At 37.8% G+C, this 26885-nt stretch overlaps 2 protein-coding genes across 14 annotated transcripts in view; one reads left to right on the top strand and one right to left on the bottom strand.

Annotated features, from left to right (window-relative positions):
• The window catches only part of LOC111249959 (COMM domain-containing protein 10-like), an 8156-nt gene extending 2225 nt beyond the window's left edge, over positions 1-5931 (bottom strand). For 2 of the 13 annotated variants that reach the window (XM_086986102.1, XM_022804450.2), the window contains exons 1-2: positions 5481-5696; positions 659-835 (exon numbers count right to left, since the gene is read on the bottom strand). In XM_086986102.1, the coding sequence (XP_086842228.1) occupies positions 659-803 (145 nt within the window). In that variant the 5' untranslated portion in view covers positions 804-835; positions 5481-5696. The other 11 variants (XM_086986110.1, XM_086986104.1, XM_086986112.1 and 8 more) reach the window with 11 other exon arrangements.
• A 110-nt stretch (positions 5932-6041) lies between these two features.
• On the top strand, positions 6042-24364 carry Sf3b3 (splicing factor 3b subunit 3). Its single transcript, XM_022805783.2, has 9 exons — positions 6042-6279; positions 10184-10445; positions 12875-14035; positions 15672-16196; positions 16465-16847; positions 17702-17842; positions 19665-20236; positions 20375-20849; positions 24101-24364. Exons 2-9 carry the CDS (start codon positions 10205-10207, stop codon positions 24239-24241), a joined length of 3639 nt encoding a protein of 1212 aa, XP_022661518.1. The 5' UTR covers positions 6042-6279; positions 10184-10204; the 3' UTR covers positions 24242-24364.
• Positions 24365-26885: the final 2521 nt, after the last annotated feature.

Below are 26885 nucleotides of genomic sequence, written 5' to 3'. Positions count from 1 at the left end.
AAAAATTATCACAGAAAGTAAGTGTATTACTTTCTTAAGGCAATTGAGTAGCATGTGAGAATGCTATTCTTGACCGAAATTTTTCCGATGGTACACGCTTTTATCTAATTTCGAATACTAATTAAGATACTCTTGTGTTGGTGATAAATAATACCGCACTATAAAGCGTTTCTTTGTTAATAATGGCTGCATAAATTCCAACTATAAACATTAACATTCGCTGCGTGTATATACACGCTGGGTTTATACTACCGGCTAGTAACTTAGGAGCGCGAGTTTCAGATACACCTCTGACCTACCAATCCGTTTCGAACGATCTCGCGTGACAACTGTGGCCAGCAACTTTATTGCTTTAATCATTACTTTCACTAGTGTCCACTAAGTTTCATAAGTCGTTACATATCAAGCTGGGGACCGCATTGGGGTTTTAATGTTGCATAAATTTTAGATCATTTTCGCGTTAAAATTTTTCTACAGCACTGCATATCTAGACAGTGTTAGTACTCACGCTCACTTAACGATTGCAAGGAAGAGTCCATCCTCACTAAAGGAATATATTACTTTTTTATATGACTTATTAGGAAACAAAATGCAGATAATAAATGCAGATAAAACGCAGGAGATAAAAGCATTAAAAAAAAACGATTTCTTTGTTTACCGAGGTGCCTTTCGTTGGATGGTGTAGTTTCAGCTTTGATACGAGCTATTGCAGCGTTGCACAGGCATTCCAAATCAGCGACAGATAGAGAGTTTAGAGTAGGTAGCGCTAACTGAAGCGTCTTAAGTTCGGTAGACGAGAACATTTCAGCACAACACACATTGCATCCTGTAAACTCTAGAATAAAATGAACACAGTCCAGAAGGTACCATAGACACCAAAATAAGAGTTTGTATGCTAGCACCCTGCCGAACTTTTTAGAACAAAAACAATATATCTGAGAAGAGTTGTTATTATAGTAGAAATAAAAATATTTTTCTATGTCCTAACGTAAACTGGGAAATAATCTATATGTTTAACAGATGTCTAAAAAATTGGCAGTTGTGTTATGAATTTGTGATATGCCTAGACAGAAGAGCTTTCAGGCTCTACATAATAGTTACATAATACAATTTGAAAATTACGAGAAAAAAAAAATCCTTAATTGCGCCAAGCGCCAAATATAGTCATTTTATAGGAACACGAACACACACGGATGTTTCCGTATTACTTGATTATTCGCCCGCTTTTATAAGCGGCTTAATATATGCAAGCGATTTTGAAAGCCAAACATCAGTTCGATATTGAGACAGAATAACGGGAGTAGTAAAATGGATCAAGATTAACATAGTAAAGATTGTTGTTGCACTACGGATGATAGACACGGAACGCTTGCTACAGAGTTACAGGACAACTAGAACGTAATAGTGGACCCCCTAAATCATGATAACTGAATAACCCGAACAATGTAGCAAAATTATTAAAGTAAAGCAATCGACCTGCTAAAACAGAGTAATCGATAACACAGGAAAGTAAGCTAACTCGAACAATGGAGGAGGCTTACTGAAACGGCAAAAATTGAACTAGGAAACCGGACGTAACGATAATGCAGATAGGCCAATAAGCTGGTAGAACAACTCCACCTACCTTGGTTTCGGCAGGCTTAGGTTATATTTAGAAAATAACTAGGTAGTGTTGCGTAGATTTCCGTGTACGTATTATATGGATGATGTGTAAGAAAGTGGCAAATGCATGAACCTTGATAGGTCACTGTCGGTATTGTTGATACGTCGGTGTTGATGGGTTGTGTTGCCAGTTATCACACAGATAAAATGGCGATAACCACTTGCTACCAATACGCGAACGATTTTGTACTTAGCATTATTGACGTTTTAATTTTGAAAATTATATTTAATATTGTGCTAAGTTTTATCACCGTAACCCAAATGTTTGTCTTAGGAACAGCGAAAGTTAAAGAGCCAACAGAGACTCTGAATTCCTGAAGCTACTAATAATTTCTTACTTTATATCAAATTTAGCTCAAAACTTCTTAACCTATTTTTTGTATAATAAAAAAGGACATTACAGTAGGAAATAAAACAAGTGACCGAAAAGAAACTTATTACATCTTTCAGGATTAGTCTTACAGGGTTCAGTCTTTTTCAACTTACAAATACCGCAGGTAAAAAGATTGTCCGCAGTTATAACACGGTAAGTCCAATAGTACTGTAGAGGTTTCGCAGTGATGAACTAGTCGTAGAACATCGATTCCTTTCATGCTCGCTTGAATGCTGTACGTGGGAATCTATTTCATAGGACTTATACTTCGCTGTTTCTAATAAAATAATTGTATTTGCTTTTGAATAAAAGTTTCTATTTCTTCATCGTCAAGTTCAATTGTCGTGCATTATGAAGCTATTTCCAAAAGACGTTTTTTTTTAAATTTTTTCAGGCCTTACAACGTTTCCAGCTCTACATATGCGCAATACGTTATATATAACCTGTTCATCTTCGGACTATGGCAGCTTTCCGATACTTGGAATGTGGGTACACAAGTTGGCATCAAACCCTTCGTTATTAGAAATATACTAAGGCATAATATAATAAATAAGGCTGTCTGCTTGTCGCTCCAAAAGGTCTCTATAAAATCAAATATCCATTTCGCCTCTAACACTCCATGGTCCAAATCTCAGTTTTTTTTACTAACTGCCTTTAAGTCACTGCCAAAAATTCGATATTTTAAAGCAAGTAAGTTTGTCAACTGGCGAGTAACAGAGATCTGCATTGAGCCAAGACTTGACCCCCTATTTTGAACCGATTCATTTTAAAATTACTTTTCTGAGTTTATGGGAAACACACTGTCAACAAAAAATGCACTTTATTTTCAATGTTTTCACTGTTAATGAACACAACTTGCATCCTAAGAATATCTAAATAAATAAGTGATATATTGTACAATATATTCTGCTCAATCATTCGGGCGATCATTAGCATTATCAACGCTGTTCCATGATGAGGGGAGTAATTTTTTTTTTTTTTCGATCACCATTGTTCAACGTTTTGGCAGCTCGTAAATACGTTTAATTAGATAGTGCGGCAAGTCCACAGTTGAAGGTGAATATAACGTTTTGTAATGAAAAAATAGATTACCGGTTTCATTTCAATCCTACAAGACTAACCGTAAAAGCTTTCTTGATAAGAATTAACACTCACCACTACAAGGAAATCGCTTCCCTTCTTAACTTACGGGCTCGTTTAGTTTTGTTCTTGTCATAAATCTTATAATACTTTCTATCTCACAAAACTATCGTTAAAACGTTCTTTTTAAGATATATTATTTAAAATTTTATGCGTAATACTTCGTAGGTCTGAAGAAAATTTTTTATTACTCCACCAAATTCCACCGAGCCTTCTCCTTCAAAAAAAAAGAATATCAAGAAACAGAAATTCCCCAAAAGGCATCGTCGAGTCAGTCACTATCCGACATACTCACTCCGTTTAGCATTAAAAAACATGTACACTATTAAATTCTTATAACGCCATAATGTGCTAAGGGCCAACCGTATGTCAGTTTTCGGAACTAAGTGCACCATTGAATCATGTCGCGTACGGAAGATTTATTAGGTCAATTCATCCCTCAAATATTTAAGTCCAACGTATTTGTTGCATTAAGGTGCCTCCAAATATCTTTTACTGACACATCGACAAAGATATTGGTAGTGAAAACTTATAGTCTTGATGAGCTTTCAAAAAAGAGCTCGGTAATACTTTTGCTGAAACTCCTGGACCAATTCCGTAACTTTGGAAGAGAACACTCGTAATAATTTATATATGGGAGCACAAGTGGTACATGGCTGTACTGAAGCTGCCAGAACACTGACACAAGCGTCATTCTAGTTCACCTAGTTCAACATTTACTCAATTGCAAATAGGTTGTAATAGTCTGATACAATCGAGAGGCTTGCTGTTGGAATCTTAAACCTAAATGCTTCGAGTTTTACGTATGGTATCGGCGTTAGGCGTTCCATCGAACGGCCAGCTCTTAGTACGAAACAAAGTGTATTTATGCCTGGGTTCGAATCTAAACCACCACATGTTACCCATTAAACTATCAAGTAGACAAGATGTTGAATCTAGAGGATACACTCACAGTCAGCGTCGGCCATCCATTGGTCAATGAAGAGCTCGGATTGTAAATAGCTAATTAATTGGCCAAGAAGATCCGCCGCAAACACTCATGAATAGCCAGACATCTTAAATGTGTAGCATTTTGTTAAAAATTAAAAGCCACAGTTCTCCACAGACTGGGCAGATCGCACAAAGAAGCATAAAAACAAAATTGTTCCTCAACACCTCTCTTGGTATCGAACAATGCTCAGCCACAATGACATCTTCTAGGTGGCGCAGGAATGAGAAAGAAAATGAGTAAATCTCCATTATAAAAAGATTACAAATGACTTAGACACTTTTGTTGGGGAGTTCTTGATGACTCAAACCTATATTTTCCCTTACGCATTCCGAGCAACTAAAAAAACTAGTCATTTCATATAATAAAATATATGCTGACGTCGCTTATTTTTAACTTAGCTACCCTAAAAGACTAAGGAACGTCTTTGCATGCCAAATTCTTTTGTAGACATTTATAGCTCAGATACTGTTCACAACGGTCAAGATTTGTGCAACAAATAAACACTTTACGGCTGCTACGGACAAGAGAGCCATGTGCAAAAGGTGCACCTCTACTAGCTCGGGTGCCTATCTTCGAGTCTCCCAACGCCGCAATCTAAGAAATCTCTATGCTATGCTGGTGATTACAAAGGTTTATGAGTGGGGTTTACGTTCAACTTGCAGATGGGGTTTTATTTCGTTATGTCATTTTCGGTGGAGCTCTTGCGTTCAGCAGAATAGGTGCGGTAACCATTATACCACTCGGTTTATATTTTTAATAGACATCATACTCTCGCTCATCCCCCTTTGCACTTTGGTACCTGTGCTTGTTTTCTTATTAAGTAATAAATATTACTAGGATTGGTGTAAAGATTTGAGACATTAAAACGCTTATGTCTTTTAAAATTAGAAGGAAGAAAAAGAGAAATAAGTAATAGGACAGGATCTTTGAAGTTATTTCTCTTAAATTTATCTTTAAGGTCGTATATTTTTGCATAACCGCAACATAGTAGGCTCGAAGATGAGAGCATACTATGTTAATTCAAGTGGTGAATAAATACTAAGCCAGGGGGCCAAAAATGAGTGCTCATATTGGAATAACTCGCTTTTGATAATCAACTTGTACTTTAAAATGAACCGTTATGGTGATAATGACTGGTACCATATACAGTATAGATTTAAAAAATAGTCATTAGGCAAATTCCATAAAAAAAATAATAATTATTATTAAGATTATCTATATTATAACTCATTAGCATAAGCTCGGGAATTAGCGCTCGCAAAATACATGGCAACTGATTGAGCGCATGATTCACAATTATCAGGGTCGACTTACCTCAGTGGCTTGCAATAGCTAAATTACTTTTACTTCCATCGCTTAATATTCACTCAAGTTGGCATTTCAAGTCTTGTCTTTCAGTCTAATAAAATTCCTAAGTTACTTCAACTAAATTCTAAATAATATTCAGTCAACTTAAACATGTTTATGTGTTGGTGAATGCAATGTTAACGCTACAAGCATTAAAACGCTTCAAGAGATTAACTTTTCTACTCTTACTGATAAAACGTCGGCATGGGTGCACATATAACTTGTTTTTTCGGTTGTCAAATGCAAGGTGCACATCTTCCGCGCTTTATTTACTCAACGGATATATGGAAGGAACGGAATCCGATTGGCTGCTTGTAATTTCTGTTTCTGATTTCACTCCTTTTATAGAAATAGGTACATTATTGGCCCTATAGATAACAACTTTTTAACAAGTTAAGGCTGCAGACTCCGAGTTAACCTCTAGAGGTTACCCATCCTGTGCGATTTACCACAAAGTGTCTGCATTTTAACAAACATGGCGATGTTTGATAACAAACTCACTATGTCAGCGCGCCGATCGGCGTTCTTAATGAACGTCTAAGAAATAGGTGTCTATGAACCCCAAATTAGTGAAGGCTTGGATATCCAGTGTTTATTGGTATCTTCAATAAGCAGATACTTGCAGTAAAGTATCCTACACTAGGATTTGATAGATATATGTGCATTTGTTATTAGATTGACATATCCGTTGACATATCCAACACTAAAAACGTTTTAAAACTACAGTCTTACGTTGGCCGTTCTGTATACTGTTTATTTAAACGAGGTAAGTCGCGTACATAATGAGCAGGACTGTCAAGTATGCACATGCCTATTCAATGACTTTATCATTATTGCATGTATACCGATATAATATTCCTCGTTCCCGCAAAAGGTTAAAACCCGCTGTATATACTGTCCTGCCGTATCTTCATAAAAGTGCCAAAAAATAGGATCGTAATTATAATGCGCGAAGGTGCTTTTATATCAAGTTGTTTATTAGACCCCGAATCTTTCTCTTAACAATCGTATTTAATTCTACCAAATTTCCTAGTGTTATAGTGCTCTAGCGGTGTGCCTCTGGCTCCTCAACGTCCCATGTTAGTATAGAACACATCATTCACGTCGCACAACAATGTCGCTTTTGTTCTAAAAAAAACTTTTTTTTTAAGATCATTGAGGCCGTCATACTTGTTCCATCTGTTCCAAATTTGTCTCGCTGGATTTTTTCTTTTACAAACAACAAAAGGACTTTCAGAGGTACTAATGATGCTGTGAAGGCAGCTATTTGGAAATCTGTTAAGTAAAGGAAAGATACTTAAAGCTTTCGCGCGGCGACTAATCTGTGGGCCAAGTGTGCTAAAGTTTCGGAATATTTCAGCATATTCTTTATGAGCAATACATTTATTTTCGTCCGTAACCTTCTCAAAAAAAATATTTAACGCTTATGGCTTATATTAGTCTAAGACGAATTCATTACATTTTATTAAAAAGTTGCATATTTTTTTTTACCAGAAAACTGAGTATTTTTAAAAAATTACTTTTATCAAGCGTTAGCAGAGTGAACTCCCGTGATGTCTCCTGCGGGTCTTAGTTCAAGTCAGTTCTTTTGATCTGGCTATGGTTCTGTTTACGAGATTGCTGTCTCTAACAATGAGTCTTAAATACTTTTTTTGTATATTTATCTCTATAATATAGACCCACTTGCATATAAGAGCCTCAAAGAATCATAATTTATATAGTTATCGATATTTGATTCTATATAGAGATGCGGCTACCGTGTAGGTTACCTTGTCGTTGGGAAGGTTACCATGATTAAACTCTGTAAACTTCTTGTAGCTTATAGTAAATTGAACAAGGTAATGACGATTGAATATCCCAAATCCTTTCCTTAACATAATATCTACTTAATAATGGGCTAGGTCTTTATATCGGTTTCTCTAACAGTTTGTGAGAATTTCCTTAAAAAAAATTAATGGATTGTTATCTGAAAAATTATTGTAAATGTATATTGGGGAATCGTAGGAGCTGATACGATATGCATTTTGGTAAAAATTATTGTTGGAAAAAGACAACTTATTCGGAAAGTGACTTACGTAAAAACGATTTTTTATTACTCATCCTATGTCTGAGATAAGCATATAAGAAATCATCTTGTTACCCTGCTGAAGCTATTCTAATACTCTATTTTAGGGACTAGATTATGTTACTTCGGTAATTGCATCGCAATTGTTTGGGAAGCGTATAAATCTGTATAACCGCGAGCCTGGGTATGTGATGGGTTGATATCTAAGTTTTGTTTTAAATCTATTCCTTGCCTGTTGCAAAACACCACAAATGATGAAGATTTGTGACATGAGTGATACTGTCATTTACCTGGCGCCATTCCGCAATCCTACCATGGCCTTTTGTAGGACCGCCGCACTGCGGCCGCTTTTCGCGTTAGCAAGGATGTAGATATCGTCAGCAAGGACCTTGTAAGCTACTATATGAAAGAAATGTTGTCTGATACTAAGAAAAAAAAGCTGATGACTAGGAGCCCCAGTATTGCACAGGACCGATTTATATGATATGCCTTTTTGAGTAGCATGGCTTTGTATATTTAACTGTACTCATTTTAGGATGTAACATAGAACTAATCGCAGGTAGCTTGTTTGTTTGCTTGACGGGGTAAAAACCTTGAGGCCACATATTTGCACTGAGCATTGACTAATTATATGGGCGATGATGAATGGTTGAAGTATATGTAATGATACATCTAAAAAACGTAAATTTTCATGCAATACCCAGAACAAAAGCTTGTGTTAAATGAGGCTTGCTTTTTAATCTATTTTGAGATACTTAGACAGCTTCGAGCCTCTAGATGAAAAAGACCTGGAATCTTTGCTTATCACAGGCACGAAACTATGCCTGTGAAATTAGGTTTTATAAATTAGAAGTCATAAACTAACCGAACATTTTTTCTAAATAATTATTTGAGCCGATAATATTGAAGTTACTATTTCCCTGTTGTCTGACAGTCAATTTAGCGCGCAAAAATTGAAACGCTTTAGGATTACGGGTTGTTCATTTCAACAGTTTTTGCGGTGATTTCTTGTTTTTTGACTACCAACCACGCTAATACATACATAACCCGTGTTGTTATGCGCGAGACATGAACAACGTGAATGTTGACAGCCATTGTTCCCGTTGATAGTGGGCTCTTCACAATATTTCTGCAGCTTCTTTGCCAATACCCTAACGATGCCACCCGTTTCAAGGAACCAAAAAATGTTTCTGATTAAGTAATGATATCACTTGCTAAATAGTTATCAGTGAAATTTAGTTAGAGTGAACCTTATATTATTAGATGTATTGACATTGGCTGATTAGTCATATGTATATGCCTAATTGTGCTCAATTTTCATTGTCAAGGTTAGTACAACAGACATTATCGAAACTGAGCTATGACAGCTGAGAAAACTCAACATGCTTTTGTACGAACTGTTAATAGGCTTTTCAGATATTGAGACTATATAGATAACGGGCATACGATAACGGTTGGTAACTTGGGGCATTTCGTTTTACATAGTTTGCTTACATTACATTAACTCCTTCAAATTGAAGATTGTTGTTTTTGACACCTTGTCTTGGCACATCACTGCAAAAAGTAGTCGCAAAATAATCAATTGTTTTTCTAAAAAGATTCAGACTTTTAATTCAATGGGCACTACCTCATGCTAATTCTTTGATTGATTTCTAAATTCATGCACAGCCAAGAAGATAAAAACTCCTTTTCTTCTATACTGTTTTTATACTTTCAAGAGTTAAATATTAGTAAAAAACAGTGGGTTTGATAAATTGGGCTACCGTTATAATTAAACTTTAGTTACTGGATCCATGTGCTTCTATAGGATCATTTACTCTAATTAGTGTTCATATACGATTTATGCTCTCTAAATTCCTTACTTTACATAAGTGGTGTATTCATCTACTACCGTTCCATTAAAGCGGCATGAGCGGCTGCCTCAGCGGCAATACCTGCCTAGCGGAGGAAATTTCAAATTAAAGTTATTAAACTGCTAAGTCTTTCTCCTATTTGGAAAACTTTTGCAGCTAAAAAAACGGTGTTTATACATCGTACATATTGCATTCATCATACCATATGTTTTTTGACACACATAATCTAGCAAGTACAAGAAACAAGACATATTTAACGAAGTTAGTCAACATCATAATTTCCGTGTTCCCCATAACTGTTTTTATACAGGGTGCATTTTAACGAGATCTAGAGCTTTTTTGTCAATCGTACAAATATGAAGTATTTTAGAAGACCTAGTTCTATTTGTAGTTGACGTCATGCTTTTACTTGACTATTTCATGCTTAATATAACTATATCAATATATTAGACTGTAGTGAACATCAGTTTTGAGTACGTTATCTTTGTCTGGTAACTTAGGTAAAGCCCCATTCAGCCAGTTAAAAATGTGCAAGCAGAACTTCTTAACTGGTCACATAAAAGTTAGTTTTACTCTTCAAGTTATATATGTCTCGTAACGAATTTTGGCATTGAGGCTCTGATGAAAATAAAATATACCATTAGAAAAGCTTTGCTATAAGCAAACGCTAAATATGAAGGAGTAGCCTAAGCTAGACGTTCTAATGGTAGCATGTGTCTATCTAATTGCATTATGTGGGTTTTCATTTAAAGGGGCAGATCAGAACCACTTCGATGTTCCTGTACAATCTGACGCTGCAGCGGGCTACTGCGATAACCGCTTCATGTCATGGGAACTTTTCTGGTCACAAGCAACAAGAGATAGCTGTAGCGAAAGGGAAAATTCTGGAAATACTTAAGCCTGATCCGAATACCGGAAAAGTTCACACAGTTTACGCTACGGATGTATTTGGTGTAATTCGCAGTCTCGCCGGGTTTAGGCTGACTGGAGGGAGTAAGGACTACCTTATTGTCGGTGAGTTAAAAAATCTCAATTATTTTGATACCATAAATCTATTTAGAACTTGCATGTGCCGAAACAGAGGAGTAGTGCTTACCTGATCTTAGCATTCATTATATATGATCTTTGAAACAAAATGAGATTCGTATCGTAGGAGCAACAAAGGCTTCCAAGATACGTTTTCTTATTTCAATATAAAAATGGGGTGTCTGAGCATATGCTTTTCGTGTAAAAACGAAGAGGTCGATCGAATTTTTATGCCATTGGAAGCTCATTTGTAATCTACGTTTGTTTTGATAAAACGAGCAGGGTTTCTGTTACACACAGGTAAAATTTCATAGCAATTTGATGCAATCTTGAGTTTTTCGGTGAGGTTATGTTTATAAATTAATCGTTCTGTATTCAAAATGAAGTAACGGCCATGCATTGGGTATTCTGCGGAAAGTAAAATCAACGAAATAGAAACCCTGTCGATGTTGCGGAATGTTTATGAAAAACATACATTAAGTAAAGTTCAGGCAAACAGGTTGTTCATGCTTTTCGGAGACGGATAGGAATCCACCGAAAACAATCGTCATCCTGGAAAGCATATGAGAGCGACCATCGACGAGAATGTGGAAAAGGTGAGGCGACTCAGGCGTGTCACTTGCTAAACCATCACAGAAAACTGACACGAAAGGCAAGGATTGTCTCATATCAGACCGTTTTTACTTACTATTTAGGCGTTAGAAGTCTTACAAAAAAATTTGTGCCGAAACGATTGAACGTCCAGCAGATGGACAGCCGCGAAAAACTGGGTTGCCTAAACCTTTTGGTACTTTAAGAAGAGCCAAGCTTGCTTGAACATATTATTATAGGTAACTTGACATTGGCGTACGACTATAACGAGGAAGCCAAGATATGATTTTCTGAGTATTAGTTTAAAAGCGAATTCCAACTAAAGAAAGTCACACGATTCCATGACGTCCGTCTTTTCGGTCACCAATGGATTATAAATAATTTTTAAGAGAATTGCTCCACTCTATCTGATGCGGAAGGTTAGAACTGTGGCAGAAGTTCCGAGTCCTCTGTCACATCAATGCACTGGCCCTCAGAACTCGTACAGCTTTTTTTTGAAGGAAAACCAATTGTCTGCGTTGCCTCAGTTCCTGTTCATATTGGACTTAATCCCCTACAGCATTTTCCTTTTCCCAAAATTGAAGAAAAGTTCGAAGCGGAAGAGTTTCGATAGGATAGAAGAAAGAAAAGAAAGATCGCTGATCGAGCTCAAAGCTATCTTGTCGATAGAATTCAAAAAGTGTTTTGGGGACTGGAAAAAACTCAAAGCATACGTATATTGCATCCGGCGCGAATTACTTCGAAAAGGAAAACTTGAATTGGGATCATCTAATGCAGAACCAGCGTGAATCTTTTGCTCAACTCAGTCTCAACAGTTAACAGCGCAAAATGAAAAATAAAAAACCGCCAATCAGAACAGGCAAAGCCCACTGCCAGCAGCAACAGCATTTCTGAGCCAATGGTATGAATTCGGTAGCCCCGTTTGCAAGTTTACAATTCTGTTCAAAGTAACCACGAAAAAGGTGATATCTCTCATGCTTCTTTTTCCTCTATTTGAGATAACAAAAAAGTCAAGATTTAAATAATATATCAACCAAATCTTTTCTCTCTGTGAATGTGCATGCCTCCTGTGTGTTTGCCATCTGGATAATGGGCGCTAAATCGTTAGCAACTTAAGAGCAGGCTAGCAGGTGCCCGCGCACTTCATAGCTTCCGTAGTAGTTTGTCCAAAAAAACTCCAAAGCCAGATTATTATACTCTTTTGACGTCTAGCGAGTAAAACTGGATAGCTTTCTAATAAATAAGTGAAACCTTTTTGGGAACATACTATATCTAGAAAAGAAATTATATTGAGTTTTGCGGAAAGTTCCAAAGTAGCAAAAATAATAATACACTGATAAATGGTCTCAAGAAGGTTAAGGATATTAGTATCCTCTAGTTTATATACGTATATATATATAAACGTGAAAAATACCATTTTACATACCTCTTTGAGGGTTCCGTTTGCCTTTCCTTTGCCGATTTGTCGTTTTTTAATGGCCCTTCCTTAACTCTACAATATTTTGTCCTCACTTTGCCCAGATAACAGACCTTGCTTTCCTTTTGCTATATATATATATATATATATATATATATATAACTTCTTGTTCTACTTATATGTAATGTGGTTTACGTCGGGATTGGCGCTTGAACTAGTAATTCCTGGTTCTTTGACTAGAAGTTTAGGCATCCGAGCAACTACGCCGGCGATGCGAGAGAGTGAGAGTAAGTTATTTAAAAAGAGAGGTAATGGTGTCGAGTAAATGATCAAAAGCAGATAAAGCTGTCATATTAGTGAAGGCTCAGCAGTTTATTAGTGTTTATTTACTTGCTTTTCTGTGTGTTAGGTTCAGATTCAGGTCGCATCTGTATTCTCGAGTTCAACCCAACCAAAAATGTCCTGGAAAAAGTTCATATGGAAACCTTTGGAAAATCGGGATGTCGGCGAATTGTTCCAGGCCAGTATCTTGCCTGTGATCCCAAAGGGCGTGCCGTTATGATTGGTGCCGTGGAAAAACAGAAGCTTGTCTACATCCTTAACCGAGACAGTAATGCCCGTCTGACGATATCGTCACCATTAGAGGCACATAAAAGTAACACTTTGGTCTATCATATGGTAGGCGTGGATGTTGGATTCGAAAATCCGATGTTTGCGTGCATTGAGCTCGACTACGAAGAAGCTGACAATGATCATACAGGGGAGGCTGCCAAATCTACACAACAAACTCTTACGTTCTACGAGCTTGATCTTGGTCTGAACCATGTAGTCCGCAAGTACTCTGAATCTCTTGAAGAGGCCAGTAATTTTCTAATTGCCGTGCCAGGAGGTTCAGATGGACCGTCAGGTGTGCTCGTCTGCTCGGAAAACTTTATAACATATAAAAATTTTGGTGATCAACCCGACATCAGATGCCCAATTCCACGTCGTAGGAACGATTTGGATGATCCAGAAAGGGGCATGATTTTTGTGTCTTCTACACAGCATAAGACAAAGTCCATGTTTTTTTTCTTGGCTCAAACTGAACAAGGCGATATATTCAAGATCACACTCGAGTGTGACGAGGATATGGTAACTGAAGTTAAATTGAAATACTTCGATACACTTCCCGTTGCGCAAACAATGCATGTACTCAAATCCGGATTTCTCTTCGTTGCTTCGGAATTCGCCAACCATGCATTATATCAAATTGCGCACCTCGGTGATAATCAAGACGAACCGGAGTTCTCATCGAGTATTCCACTGGAAGAAGGAGACACATTTTTTTTTGTACCACGTGAACTTAAGAACCTAGTGCTAGTCGATGAAATAGATTCGTTGGCTCCGATAATGACTGCGCAGGTGGCTGATCTCACAAATGAAGATACACCCCAGCTATACGCTGCTTGTGGCAGGGGGCCACGATCATCATTAAGAGTGCTTCGTCACGGTCTTGAAGTGAGCGAGATGGCTGTTTCAGAGCTTCCCGGCAACCCAAATGCTGTGTGGACTGTAAAAAGAAGAGTGGACGGTGAGTGTGCTATTAATTGGAAAATTAAGATTAGGTAAGTATTTGTCTAAACAGGTTTGCCTAATGTGCCTTATTTTGTCTTGGATACTTTCTTATGACGATACATAAGTGCGTCAGTTTGAGTGAGCGGGATTTCAACCATTCAGTAATAAAGTCTTAGACGTTTGATTGGCCCGTCCATTGTGGATCTTACTAGTACCGTTCAATATTACTTTATAATCGTGAATGCCATTTTAGAGCTTACAAATTCATATATTTGGGTAGGGCCCAAATATATTAATCCGTAAGCCGAACTAAAATATATTAAAAATAATAAAGATAACAAAGTTATAGCATCTTGGACGTCACTTTTAGCTAATACATGTATTGCATCCATCTGTTCCTTAAGTTCTTGTTCACAAGGGACTTTTGGCCATCTAAGCGCTATGAGTGGCTCATGGTTTTTGCTATGGGTCTAATATTTTCGAAAATCTTTAGGCTCGCTTAATTAGTGCCACAAATGCATATTTGTACGCCGAACCTTATTAATTTAAATTTACGATATTAATAAGGTGTACGCGTCTTTTTTTACTTAATGAAAGTGTGAGACACATTAATTCAGAAGTGCTGTATCTTTTGTCTATTCATTAGTTTTAAAGCATTTTCGCTCTAAGACCTAACAGAATCCTAAATAACTTATACTACGCACCGGATTCGAAAGCAGCAGTGTTTCTATGCATGTGTTGTTATTTCCTTTTTTCAATATGTCTAAATATTATTCTGGGAAAACGTCTTCATCAGTTTTTGTGGTGGAAATTCTTATGATTTTGGCACCAATAAATATCCGTACAAAGATATTCAAGTCCCTAATGGAGTGTATGGTATTTGAGCATACTACTTTATAACTAACCAAGGACTAAATTTAAATTTAATATAATTTAAGCTTTTACGAACCTTGAAAAGGTAATATTTCAAGAGGTAGGCTTCCGTGACACTGATATGCCACTTTGACACTAATGAGGGCACCGTTCGTTTCGAATACATAACACACAATATAATAAACTCAAACACAATTTAAAAACATTAGCAATGACCACTATCCACAAAAAACACCACATTGATTGGATTGACTGGGCTGGCCCAGTTTCCACACAAAATAGTTATAATAATGCTAATACTCCGAGTTCCCACTGAGTTAAAAATATTGCATGATATGTTTTTTTTTTTGAGTATATATATATAGAAGTATTTTTGTCTCTATATCGCAAGATCAGCAATATGCTAGGGTCCAGCATTTTGTTAGTTAAACATTTTGGATCTACATTTTGGAAGGAAAGCAATATCTTACTTCGGTATTTTGGAGATGTTGTATTATTTTATAGGTTTTGTTGTGTCATATATTGCTCTAGCATTACGGCCTTTTGACTGCCTTTTGATTTAACAGCTTGCCGAAATATCAGCGAACGAGGTTCAAAGTGTTTTAAGTTAGCCTTATGCTGCAAATTATGTAATAATCTGTTGAGAATTTAAAGTTTGACACTTTTTACCCGAGGTTTTTACATTTATATCCATGTTCTAGAAATGCAGTTTGTACATTATTCACATTTGGCATAAATTAATTCTTTAATCACTAAAATTGAGTGTCTTCATTTTTAAGACGATTACGACGCGTACATCGTGGTGTCATTCATCAATGCCACGTTGGTATTGAGTATTGGTGAAACCGTGGAAGAAGTAACGGACTCTGGATTTCTCGGTACAACGCCAACACTGGCGTGTCATCAAATTGGTGATGACGCTCTTGTTCAAATCTATCCAGAGGGAATTCGACATATACGAGCTGATCGGCGTGTGAATGAATGGCGTACTGCGGCCAAGAAGCAGATTGTAAAGTGTGCTGTTAATCAGCGTCAGGTGGTAATCGCATTGTCTGGTGGGGAACTCGTTTATTTTGAAATGGATTCCGCAGGTCAGCTTAACGAGTACACAGATCGCAAAGAAATGAACGGTGATGTTCTGTGTATGGCGCTCGCATCAGTGCCTGCAGGAGAACAGCGAACACGCTTCCTCGCTGTTGGGCTCGCTGATGAAACGGTACGTGTAATTTCCTTAGACCCAGCAAGCTGTCTGGCTCCTCTCTCTATGCAGGCGTTGCCAGCAAATCCGGAATCATTAGCAATTGGTAAGTTATGGTTCATTCATGAAGTTAAAATTCCTACACATTATTTGGTTCTCGTTTACTTTATCATAATCAGGTCATAACATAATCGTTTCACAGTATAACGAAAACCATACACAGTTCGCAAATACAATTTACCAAGACAATAAATTGTCTTTTTTAAGATCTTCGGTTGCTTAAGAAAATTTTAATATATTGGTAGTCTTGACTTAACTACTTACTATTTCTACAAAAAGCACCGACTTAACGTTGCGGCTTTTTTACGTTACAGTTGATATGTCTAGCCACGACGAAGACAGTGAACTTTCCGCGCTATACCTCAATATCGGTTTGCTAAACGGGACGCTACATAGGACTGTTCTTGATGCCGTTACCGGTGATCTTTCGGACACACGGATACGTTTCCTAGGCTCTCGTAGCGTTAAACTATTCAAGGTGAAAATGCAAGCGACCGATGCAGTATTAGCGATGTCCTCTCGATGTTGGCTATCGTACTTATTTCAAAACAGGTTTCATTTAACGCCGCTTTCATACGATTCACTCGAATACGCGTCAGGGTTTTGTTCAGAACAATGTCCCGAAGGTATCGTCGCCATTGCAGGCAACACACTGCGTATTCTTGCACTCGAAAAACTTGGCGCCGTGTTTAATCAGGTAAAACATGCTTTAACTTGCGCGTTTATGCAAAATATATTTTCTAGTAGATAATATAAGAAAAAAAAAATATTTTTTTATATCTCTTTCTTTTAAGCAAACTCTTATTTTAAGATGCTGTTTCACAAATAGTGTAGTTGAAAGAGTTGAAAAAAGCGATGCCCAAATATATGTATTCTTATAGGAAACAGTGTAGTTTTTTTGTTTTTCTCCCTTTTAACCATTGGATCTTATTAGCTTTTCTATTTATTGCTTTTCTATAACTCTAATTAGCTTCAATGGTAACAATCTTTCTTGACAAAGTTTAGAAGTGTAGCACATTCCGTTTTGAATTGAAGATATATTATATAGGCCTTTAAAATAGAGTTATCTCTCATCCATACATTTGTTAAGTCATTTTTTTTTAACATTATGTCAAGCCAATAAATTGTTTTTCCCCGTAATACCGTACTACCTAATTCACCTTAGTACATTAACTTGCTTGGAAAAAAGCTAATTTTAAATTACATCATAATTCTGAAATAATTATTTTTCAATGTGAAATTGGCGACCTGACTGTAGCTGCTTACTGCTGTCGAATAGGCTCTTGGTCGGGGCTGACAAGCAATCGGTCTGATGCCAGACCGTATATTAGAACCTACTGAGACAAGAATTTTAGTTCAAATTTGATCATGATGTGTAAATGTTTAAGCCCGGTAAGGAAATCGCCAAAACAGTTATTCATCTGACAGACATGATACTTTAAAGCAGCTAGCCGGGTAGTATTTCGAACATAGCCTGCTAGAGCAAGCTTTAATAATAGTAAAACTAACCGTTTAATAACATTTATATTTTATTTAACGTTGCGTAATTAGGTCAGCAGTCCCCTTGAAATGACACCAAGGAGGTTCGCCATTGATACCAAGGCGAGAAAGATCATTGTAATTGAGACGGAACATAACGCATACAATGAGCAAATGAAAGAGAAGAGGAAGCAACAAGTTGCTGAGGAAATGGTCAGTATCGCTTGTTGCCATACCATGATTTCAATCATAATTTAGGGCTTCCACGCCCGGCTCATTGCTCAGTAACATGACAATGATGAATGTATCAATTAATTACTATAAACATAATTTATCTTTCTATAGTATATTTTTATTTAGTCAAGGGACGCTTTATAGGCTGTAGAAAATGTGCTATGCATTGCATTTTCATGCCAACCAATTATTATACTCACAGACGAGTTATAATGCAAGTATCAGATCATTTCGCAATGTTGATAAAGTGTGATCTATAAAAAAATCTACGCATCATTATTTATTTTGACTCTGTTAATCTAGATGGGCTATTTAAGATTTGGTACATGAGCCAAATTTCACACAAGTAAATTTAGGCTTTTCTGTTATTACTTATTGTACCGTTTGAGCCTTACTTTACTGAGTAAGCCACGTTAGCGCAATGTGACATTGTTGACAATAGGTCCGAACATCAACAACTAATGCATGCTCCTATTTCATTCAATCATATAGCATTTAGTTGTACAGGCCTCAGTTTAAATATCTAACTGGTGTGCCAGTATATTAAAGATACGTGATAACCTGAGGCAATTAATTGTAACCTGTAAATATATATACCCGCGATTTTATTCATTAGAGATATTATTGACCTACGGCCGATACAAAGTTCTTTCGATTATATCAATAGCAATTTGTTGCTCCTCAAAATGTGACAAATTATTAGCCAATAGAACCAGCCAGGGTTTTGTGATGACTGTGTTTAGTTCCTTAACTAGTTGAGCCCTTTGTAATTATTATTGGTTATTCCTGTAAATGCGAAATCACAACCCTTAATCGAAAATGTAGGCGATATACTACATAAAGAACTGTTTCGAGGGTTACGTTGACACTGCATCAAAACTGCCCCCGCTGCAAAACGTATTTTATTACCTTTTTTTGATAGCGAAGAATAGCAATGCCTATGTGTACCTAATGCAATTATGCTGAATCGCACGCCCATTATTGAATATATCAAGTTCACAGCCTCGACGACGGCGTATTAACTGCCAAGTTTTCCATGGGTACTGTTGATAAGCTTCTTGCGAGGAGTGGTGGAAACCTTATCGTTTGATTTTCAAATGAAGCTTAAACACATTACGTAATAGAATCTTCTGGAAGGAGTGTTTCGATTGAGCTCTAGAGCATATCCGCAACCGCCAAGGATGTTAGCCAAAGAAGGACAACAGCCAGGGAGAACTTTTGCCGGGGCATCGACTATTTCGCCAAGGTGAACGTGCTGTATCGCCAACAAGCTTCCATGGTCCCAGCAGTTGTGAATACCTATCGCTTTGATCTCTGAGATGGTTAGATTTATAGCAGGCATGTCCAATGACGTTGAGGATTCGAAGTAATGCGATGCAAGGAACCTCACCGCAATATGAAATCCTCATCGACATGTGCACATTACAGCAAAATAGTGTACGTGACAGCCAGGGTTGATTAGACAGCAGCAAATGGTTTCTAAAGAGAAATGGGAATCTGTTAAATTATATCCGCTGGGCGATAGCGGATACCGGCATCAAGATAAAAACTCTTGCCTAATAAGCATATCCGATTTATGGTGAATTGATACTGTAATATGACTTTATCAATAAATACATATTTCTTTTTAACCGTTAATCATTGTTTTAATTTATACTAACTAGCAAATAGTTTAGTAGCAATAGTTTAGGCCCCGTCCTTTGCACTCCACTTTTTTTATGTCGATAAACCCTTAGCGCTAGCCCGCTCGTGTTTGCGACATTCTAAAGAATAGTCAATACCTATTTGATTGATAATGCAGGTAGAAGCTGCCGGCGAAGAGGAGCAGGAAATGGCCGCTGAAATGGCTGCGGCATTTCTTTCAGAAGATCTTCCCGAGGCGACGTTTGGCGCACCACGTGCAGGAGCTAATCTTTGGGCTTCACAAATCCGGATTATCAATCCTGCCGATTTATCAACAGTCTTTAAGCTTGCACTTGAGCAAAATGAAGCTGCTGTCAGCTGCGCATTGGTTCACTTCAGTGGAGGCAAAAATGACGAGGGAACTCTTTTGGTGGGAGCGACCCGAGAACTACAGCTTAATCCGCGAATTGTAAAGAGCTCTTCGGTACGTGCTTACCGCGTCTCAGATGACTGTACGTCGTTAGAACTTCTCCACACTACTCCTATGGATGACGTGCCCCAAGTCATCTGCCCGTTTCAAGGGAGGGTTCTTATTGGAGTTGGCAAGTGTCTTCGCATATACGACCTTGGGAAGAAAAAATTGTTACGAAAATGTGAGAACAAACACATCCCCAACCTCATTGTTACCATAAATGTTATTGGAGACCGTATAGTTGTCGGCGATCGCGAGGAAAGCTTTTTCTTTGTCAGGTGAGGTATGGTGGATACGCTTCATGTCTACAAAATGCCGTCATTCGTTTATGCAAATATTTGGACTAAACCGTATGAGCCCTACACGCCGCACAGTTGTAGTAATTATCATTTATGTAACAATGATCTATTTTTCAGGTACCGTCGACAAGAAAATCAGCTAAATATATTTGCAGATGACTTTTCTCCTCGATGGACGACTGCGTCTTGCATGGTCGACTATAGAACGATTGCCGGCGCTGATAAGTTCGGCAACGTAGCTGTGCTAAGATTGCCGAGTGAAGTATCAGATGAGGTGGACGAAGATCCCACAGGAGTGCGAAGTCTCTGGGATCGCGGATGGCTAGGAGGGTCTGCTCAAAAAGCTGAGATTGTTTGCGCCACCCACGTCGGTGAACTGGTTGTCTCATTGCAGAAGACTGCGCTTATCCCAGGCGGACCAGAGGCTATCGTGTACACAACACTTGCGGGTGGAGTTGGTGCGCTTATTCCTTTTAGCACAAAAGACGAGCACGAGTTTTTCCAGCATCTTGAAATGTATATGAGGACAGAACATCCACCTCTCTGTGGACGAGATCATCTGTCGTTTCGAAGTTACTACTTTCCGGTAAAGGTGAGAACTCATTTATGCGATTTTGTACGTATTTACTTATATTTTTCTTTATAAGAAGTACTCGAGCGCTGCAATTTAGCTTATTATTTTTTCCTGGATTGTTACGTCCCCAGTAATACTAGGATGATTGCAGGACTAACTTTACGAAAGCAAAGTTTTGGAAGCATCATGTTTTGGGCTACATCAAACTTTGTTTTCCCACCAGCATTTTTAAAACAATGAATCTTAGGACAAGCAAGTTCTGTATTTTGTGAATGCTGTCTGTTAATACAAACATGGGAATGTGCTTGAATCATATATTTTTGCATGAGTTATAAAATTATACCGATTTCGAGGTGAAAGGTACCGTCTGTCGGGTAATTAATTTTGATGCGCCATTGTTTTGAAGGGCTGTCCCGACGGCATGGCTATTTCTGGAAGCTCAATAAATTTATTTAATTATTATGAATGCAAATTTCTCTCCGTACTTATCTACGTAAAAGAAGATAAATAAGTCTATTTATATTTGAAAAAAAAGATACAAACTAGCTTAAAATTCAATAGTATTTTTGTTTCTAACTATTATATTTTATTACCGATAATTACATAATGTCAACAAAAATATAGCATTCCAACCAAGAGTATCATACTTTAGTAGAACTTATGGCAGTTGCTGTATCACCATAAAACTCTTATAAAACTATTTGAATTCGTACTAGACGTCTTTCGTAAAATGCATTCATTTAAAGTTTTAAAGAAGAACGAAGTGTTGACTAAACTTTACACCGCGAATATATCGCATTTACGAAATTAATCCTGCTACCCTCGAAGTATTGCAAATGAGAGCGACTCACACAAATATATGTATATATAGGGACATGCAAATTTGGACCTAAAAAGCTGTTTCTATCTTACTAACGAAAACAAATACTTCTGTGAATTTTTTTTCTATATTTTAAAAGCATCGGTTTTGATAGTGGTTCTTATTTGATATAACTATCATCCACGGAGGTTAAATACTCAATTAAGGGTCTATACCACCCATTAGTAATTCTAGTTCGCAAACAACTTTTTTTTTTAATACTAACCGTGTGCCAAACGATACTGGTAAGTTTAGCTTGTCAATGTATCGCTTAAATACGGTAAATACAAAAAAATTCCAACCAAATTAGATTTTGAGTTGATAGCGTACCAGAGATCCCAAAAGTGCAAAGGCTCGAGACTGTCACTAACTAGAGTAAATGAAACGACCCAAAAAAGTTAACCATTCATTTGGGACTAATAGCCTGCTCCTCAAAATCGCCGTTGGTTTATTCATAAAAAAAAAAGCATGAAAAACGCATGAAGTCGTGCCCGTTAGGCACGACAATCGGACGGCATAGTCGAAGGCCAAAGTCTTAAAATCCTGAAAAATCCAAAAATGAAATGTGATTTATATTCAACGCATCGTGTCCATTATTACAGTACAGATTATCGCTGTGCAACGATTTTTATTTAGTTTAGTTATGCGCAATTTTCCTGTCAATTTCAGAAAAAGTTTCAAAACTGGGCAGTTCAAAAGAGAGTAATTGCTTTCTAAAATTTTATAATGGATATGAACCAGGGACCTAGTACGAACGATCGTTTTCCGCGTCCTGTCTCAGAACTTGTTAAGCAATTGCTTCATACATCATTACACTTCACTGCAGCTTACTAATTTAACGTCCTCACAACATATGCTCCAGCTTATATTCAAGCGGTTTAATTACATAGGTTATGTGTGATAAACTAGCTGCGTAACGAGCTGATATTTACGACTGCTGCATCCGACAAAGTCTGCCGGGATTTGAATGCCTCACCCTGTATGCCTTGTCATGCACCATCTATGAAAACAGAGAATTATGGCGAATACAAATGATCCGAGGCGTTTCCGCCACTGTCGCTACATAACGATGAAATGATATAGTTGGTGAGACGAAAGCGTATAACTGAAACCGAACTGCCAAGATACAAGTCAAAAATGGAGTATGAATGAAATGGTTGGCCAAGCTGAAAGGCCAAGACCTGTGATGGAGCGTTTAAACGCAGAAGGACTCGAGTTATTACCGAACTCATTACTTCTAAACTAGACGACACAAAAGATTTCGAGAAGCATCTCCGTGTGCATCAGTGCACGTGATCTCAGTTGCTAAGGTAAAAGTTCCGGTTCGAGCAGGTAAAACGAGCGTGGCAAAGCCACAGCGGTAGCACGAAAATGTTGGAGATAATTGCTTAGCTCTGCTTGGTGAATGGTGGCAAACACATCTAGGAAGCGCAGCCAAGTGTTTCGGGGCGCACCAACAATTCTAAATGAGTCGGTGGCGATAGTTATATAAGCATGAGGTTCTGTTATAATAAATCGTCTCTGTGTCGGTGGTAGTATGAGTGACTCACTTTCTCTGAAAACTTACTCAATAACTAAGCGATGCCCCTATTGAATGCAAAACATCGCCATATCCCATTCCTTACTGTGCAAAACATGGTATACAAAAACGACTGAATGGACCGTTACACCTGGTTCTAGAAATATATAACCAGCATGGTTTTAAAACATATGTAACATAGGTGCAAGTATGTCCATGCTAGAACTTGCAATTAAAAACATCCTACTCACAAAAATTTACGGAGTGTGATTCTATAAATCTCTGAGATAATCTAAAGCTACACCTGTAACAACTCATAGCTTCAATATTTGTTGTTACGGCTCTCTGCGAAGTATAGCAAACGGTACTGAATATAGGTAGAGTGGAAATGTTACGGTATTGTACGCTTCGAGGTGATAGTCGAGCGTAAACCAAAAATACTATAAAAGTTGAAAAAAACTCTACCTTGCTTATTATTTATTTAATTTTTGTTTATATAAGCAGGAAATATACGAACAAGGTGGATTTCGAACCCCTTTTTAGAAATAAAGTGTAAGACAATGTCAAAATCCCGAAAACGGTTAGCCAAAGCAAAAGGTTTACTAGGACACTTTGCAAATGCTGCTAGCAATTTCGCCGCAAAAATTATGCTTACAAACTTTTTTCTTTATTCTCGACCGTTTTCAAAAAGCTAAGGAAATTAATTTAATAAGCAGCTTGTGTACGACAAGACTCATGACAACAGAATAGCATAAAGTAGGTGAGCAAGTATAGATAGACGAAGCTTCTGTGGTGATATTATAGACAGAATAGTATTGTTTTTTTTGTATATAGAACATCTAACGCGCTTATTCGTTTTTTTTCTATGCTTTGCCGGGATGAACTGTGCAGAACATAATTGACGGGGATCTGTGCGAGCAGTACAACTCATTGGATGCGGCCAAACAGAAGCAAATAGCGGAAGACCTTGACAGGCAACCGCACGAAGTGGCCAAACAGCTTGAAGATATTAGAACCAGATTTGCTTTCTAAATTGTATTTTGTAGAAGCTGTATTATTATATTGCCGAGAGAACATGGTGATTAATTATGTGAATATTCTGCGTTTTTCTTTATTTTTTCATGAAATGCGAATAAAATATTTGTATCAGTTTTATGTGCTGTTTTTTATTACACAACCCTTGCATGTCACTTACATTACTGTTATGCGAAACATTGCAGCTGTTTTGAGGCACTTTAAATGCAGGATCTTAAGTTTGACCTGCGCAGGCTTCAAGTCAAGGCGACGCAGTGAGCTATTAACTGTGCAGTAATTTTTCCAAGGAAGACAGGCTCCTCAAGTAGTTGAACTGTTTTACTTTCAGGTTTTCACTTGCGAATAGCGCAGTTCATATTTACTTACCATAGTAAGAAAAATTATTGATCTGGTCTTATTCATCGGTAAATAGATATCACTCTAATTTTTAGGGATCTATTGTGTATTTTTGCATCCGCCACTTTTTCATTTGAGAATTAAAATGTGAATGAACAATGAAAGTGAACAAATGATAATAACTCGGTGATGAAAAATTTTTTAAATATTTTGCGAACTTTCGGCAGCATACCTACAGCAATATCCAAAATGTAACCATAATTTAAATTATGATACACATTGCCGCAATTCTTTTATTAAATACGCCATCTTGTAATAAATACTTTCTGTGATATATATATATATATATATATATATATATATATGTGATAAATACATTCAGAAACATAACTAAAAGATAAGACAAATCTTTAAACTGTGAGCGAGATGTCGGATGAATTTTTTCATAAGAGTACGTCAAGGTCCGGCCAACATGTTGCATCAGCCGTAAGCTTGTCTGCAATTACATTCTCCTACTATTTTTTTGCCCAGAAAAATTTTCTCGCAATCCTGAAGATAACTCGGACTTACAGTTATATTCTCTTACTATTTTTCCCAAAAATAGTTTTTTTGGTTATCTCACCGTCTTGATTACAAATCGAAAAAACGACATAGTAAGTATCTTGTATTTGAAATCCGCTGATTCCTTTTCCAGTTAGTCATTCATATATATATATATATATACAGATGAATGACTAACTGTGGAATATATAAATACATAACAGTAATGAATAATCTTATTAAGGACAAAATCTGATAGCTGGCGACAAGCAATTAGCCAGCCAGTTTTCACTTCTGGAACTGACCAATTAGGTCCTTTTTGCTCACCCACGCTACCAAGCAGGATCTCGGTAGCCTTGGCCTAATCCCTCCGGATATATTTTAGGTCAGCGCCGATACGCCGCTGCCGTAGCCCGCGTAATCGATAGGTATACCACGCAAGCCATTTCTTGACACTCCATTTGGTTCGAACTTAGGAAACAGTTCTAAGAACGCCTGGGACAGTTGGCGGGGGTCACGTAGAGACACAAGCTTGCAAAAAGACCTGTTTCAAGAACCCGTCTCCGTCGGAGAAGCCAAATGCGAACCATCCTTCGAAACTCAAAAGCAAAGAGGCGGGAACGCTTCGAGTGGCCGCAACTCTGCAAGCTCATCGGACACTACGGCTTCGAACCCATGGAACAATTCCAACGAAGTTGCGCTTAAAACTTCACTTACCGCTGTGTTCATCATGAACGCAATTGCTGAAGGTATCGCCGTAACGGAATGGCCCGGCGTCTCCAGCAGCTGCGCAGAAAGCCACTCTCTAACGGTGCGGATCGCTCAGTCTGTTTGCTTACGAACGCAGTCCCCATGTGGAGAATGTTAAAGCACGCCAAATACTGTTCGATGCGCTAACTTCAAAAGTAGCTTGCGTTGTCCGTGACAATGGCACTTATGGCCCGGAAAACATTTTAAAAAGCAAAGACAATGTTTTTTGCATAAAACGAGCCATCATTTACCGAGTTAAAAAACAAAGGGAAATGAAGCGATTGCGGTAGTTTATACCAAATAGAACAAGGGAGCACATCCCGGGACGCGCAGTACATTCATAAAATCCGAATTCTAGCGGAAAGCCATTCCGCGGATCCACGGGCGTATGGGTCAGCCGAATGAGCCGAGGCTCATGGTTCAACGGCCGAGATTTTGTTCTTTAGCAAACGCCGCAACTGCGAACATACTCCCAAACTTTTGTCTACACTCCGCATTTTGGAAAGTAGCGGTATACCGTATGGTGGATTATTTTTGTCAAGTTGGAATAACCTTGAAAGCAGGAGAACTATCCCTGCTAGTTCGACAAATCGTAAGAAGACCAGCCGGAGACCTCGTTTCCCAAATGGGAAAGCATGACTCTACATAATAGGATTTCAACTATTTGCTGTCCTTGGATGACAGAACAACTTCGCGGCCTTTCTGAAGCGTAGTTACAATTTGAGCCTAGCGTAGACATATCATCATATGGGGCGCTGTAGTTGACCCAAAGTCAGCGCCTCGGTTCAATGTCTTGCTCAGAACTGTCACAATGTCTAGACGTGGCAGGTAGTCAACAATGGGGTTCGCTGTGCCACTCCAATGTTAGATTTCGAAATCGTGTTCTAGCAAACGAATCTTATTGCGCGATGCCCCGAAAAAATCATAACTCGCTTTCAGTAAGTCGCAGCTGGGCGTCTTCGACAAAGCCCGTACAAATCGACAGTGGTAGAACGCTAGCCTCAGAAAAATTTGC

This window comes from Varroa destructor, unplaced genomic scaffold (assembly GCF_002443255.2).
Source record: "Varroa destructor unplaced genomic scaffold, Vdes_3.0 BEIS01000004.1, whole genome shotgun sequence".
In the NCBI taxonomy this organism is placed as follows: Eukaryota; Metazoa; Arthropoda; class Arachnida; order Mesostigmata; family Varroidae; genus Varroa; species Varroa destructor.
The sequence above is the reverse complement of the archived record's forward strand: the minus strand, read 5'-3'. Positions and strand labels throughout refer to the sequence as shown.

What these genes read in the sequence shown, in the direction of transcription:
- Sf3b3 (XM_022805783.2), top strand. Translation starts at nt 10,205, where the DNA reads ATGTTCCTGTACAATCTGACGCTGCAGCGGGCTACTGCGATAACCGCT. An exon ending in TAAGGACTACCTTATTGTCG is followed by an intron (nt 10,446 to 12,874) that starts GTGAGTTAAAAA and finishes TCTGTGTGTTAG; the next exon opens with GTTCAGATTCAGGTCGCATC. An exon ending in TTGGCGCCGTGTTTAATCAG is followed by an intron (nt 16,848 to 17,701) that starts GTAAAACATGCT and finishes TTGCGTAATTAG; the next exon opens with GTCAGCAGTCCCCTTGAAAT.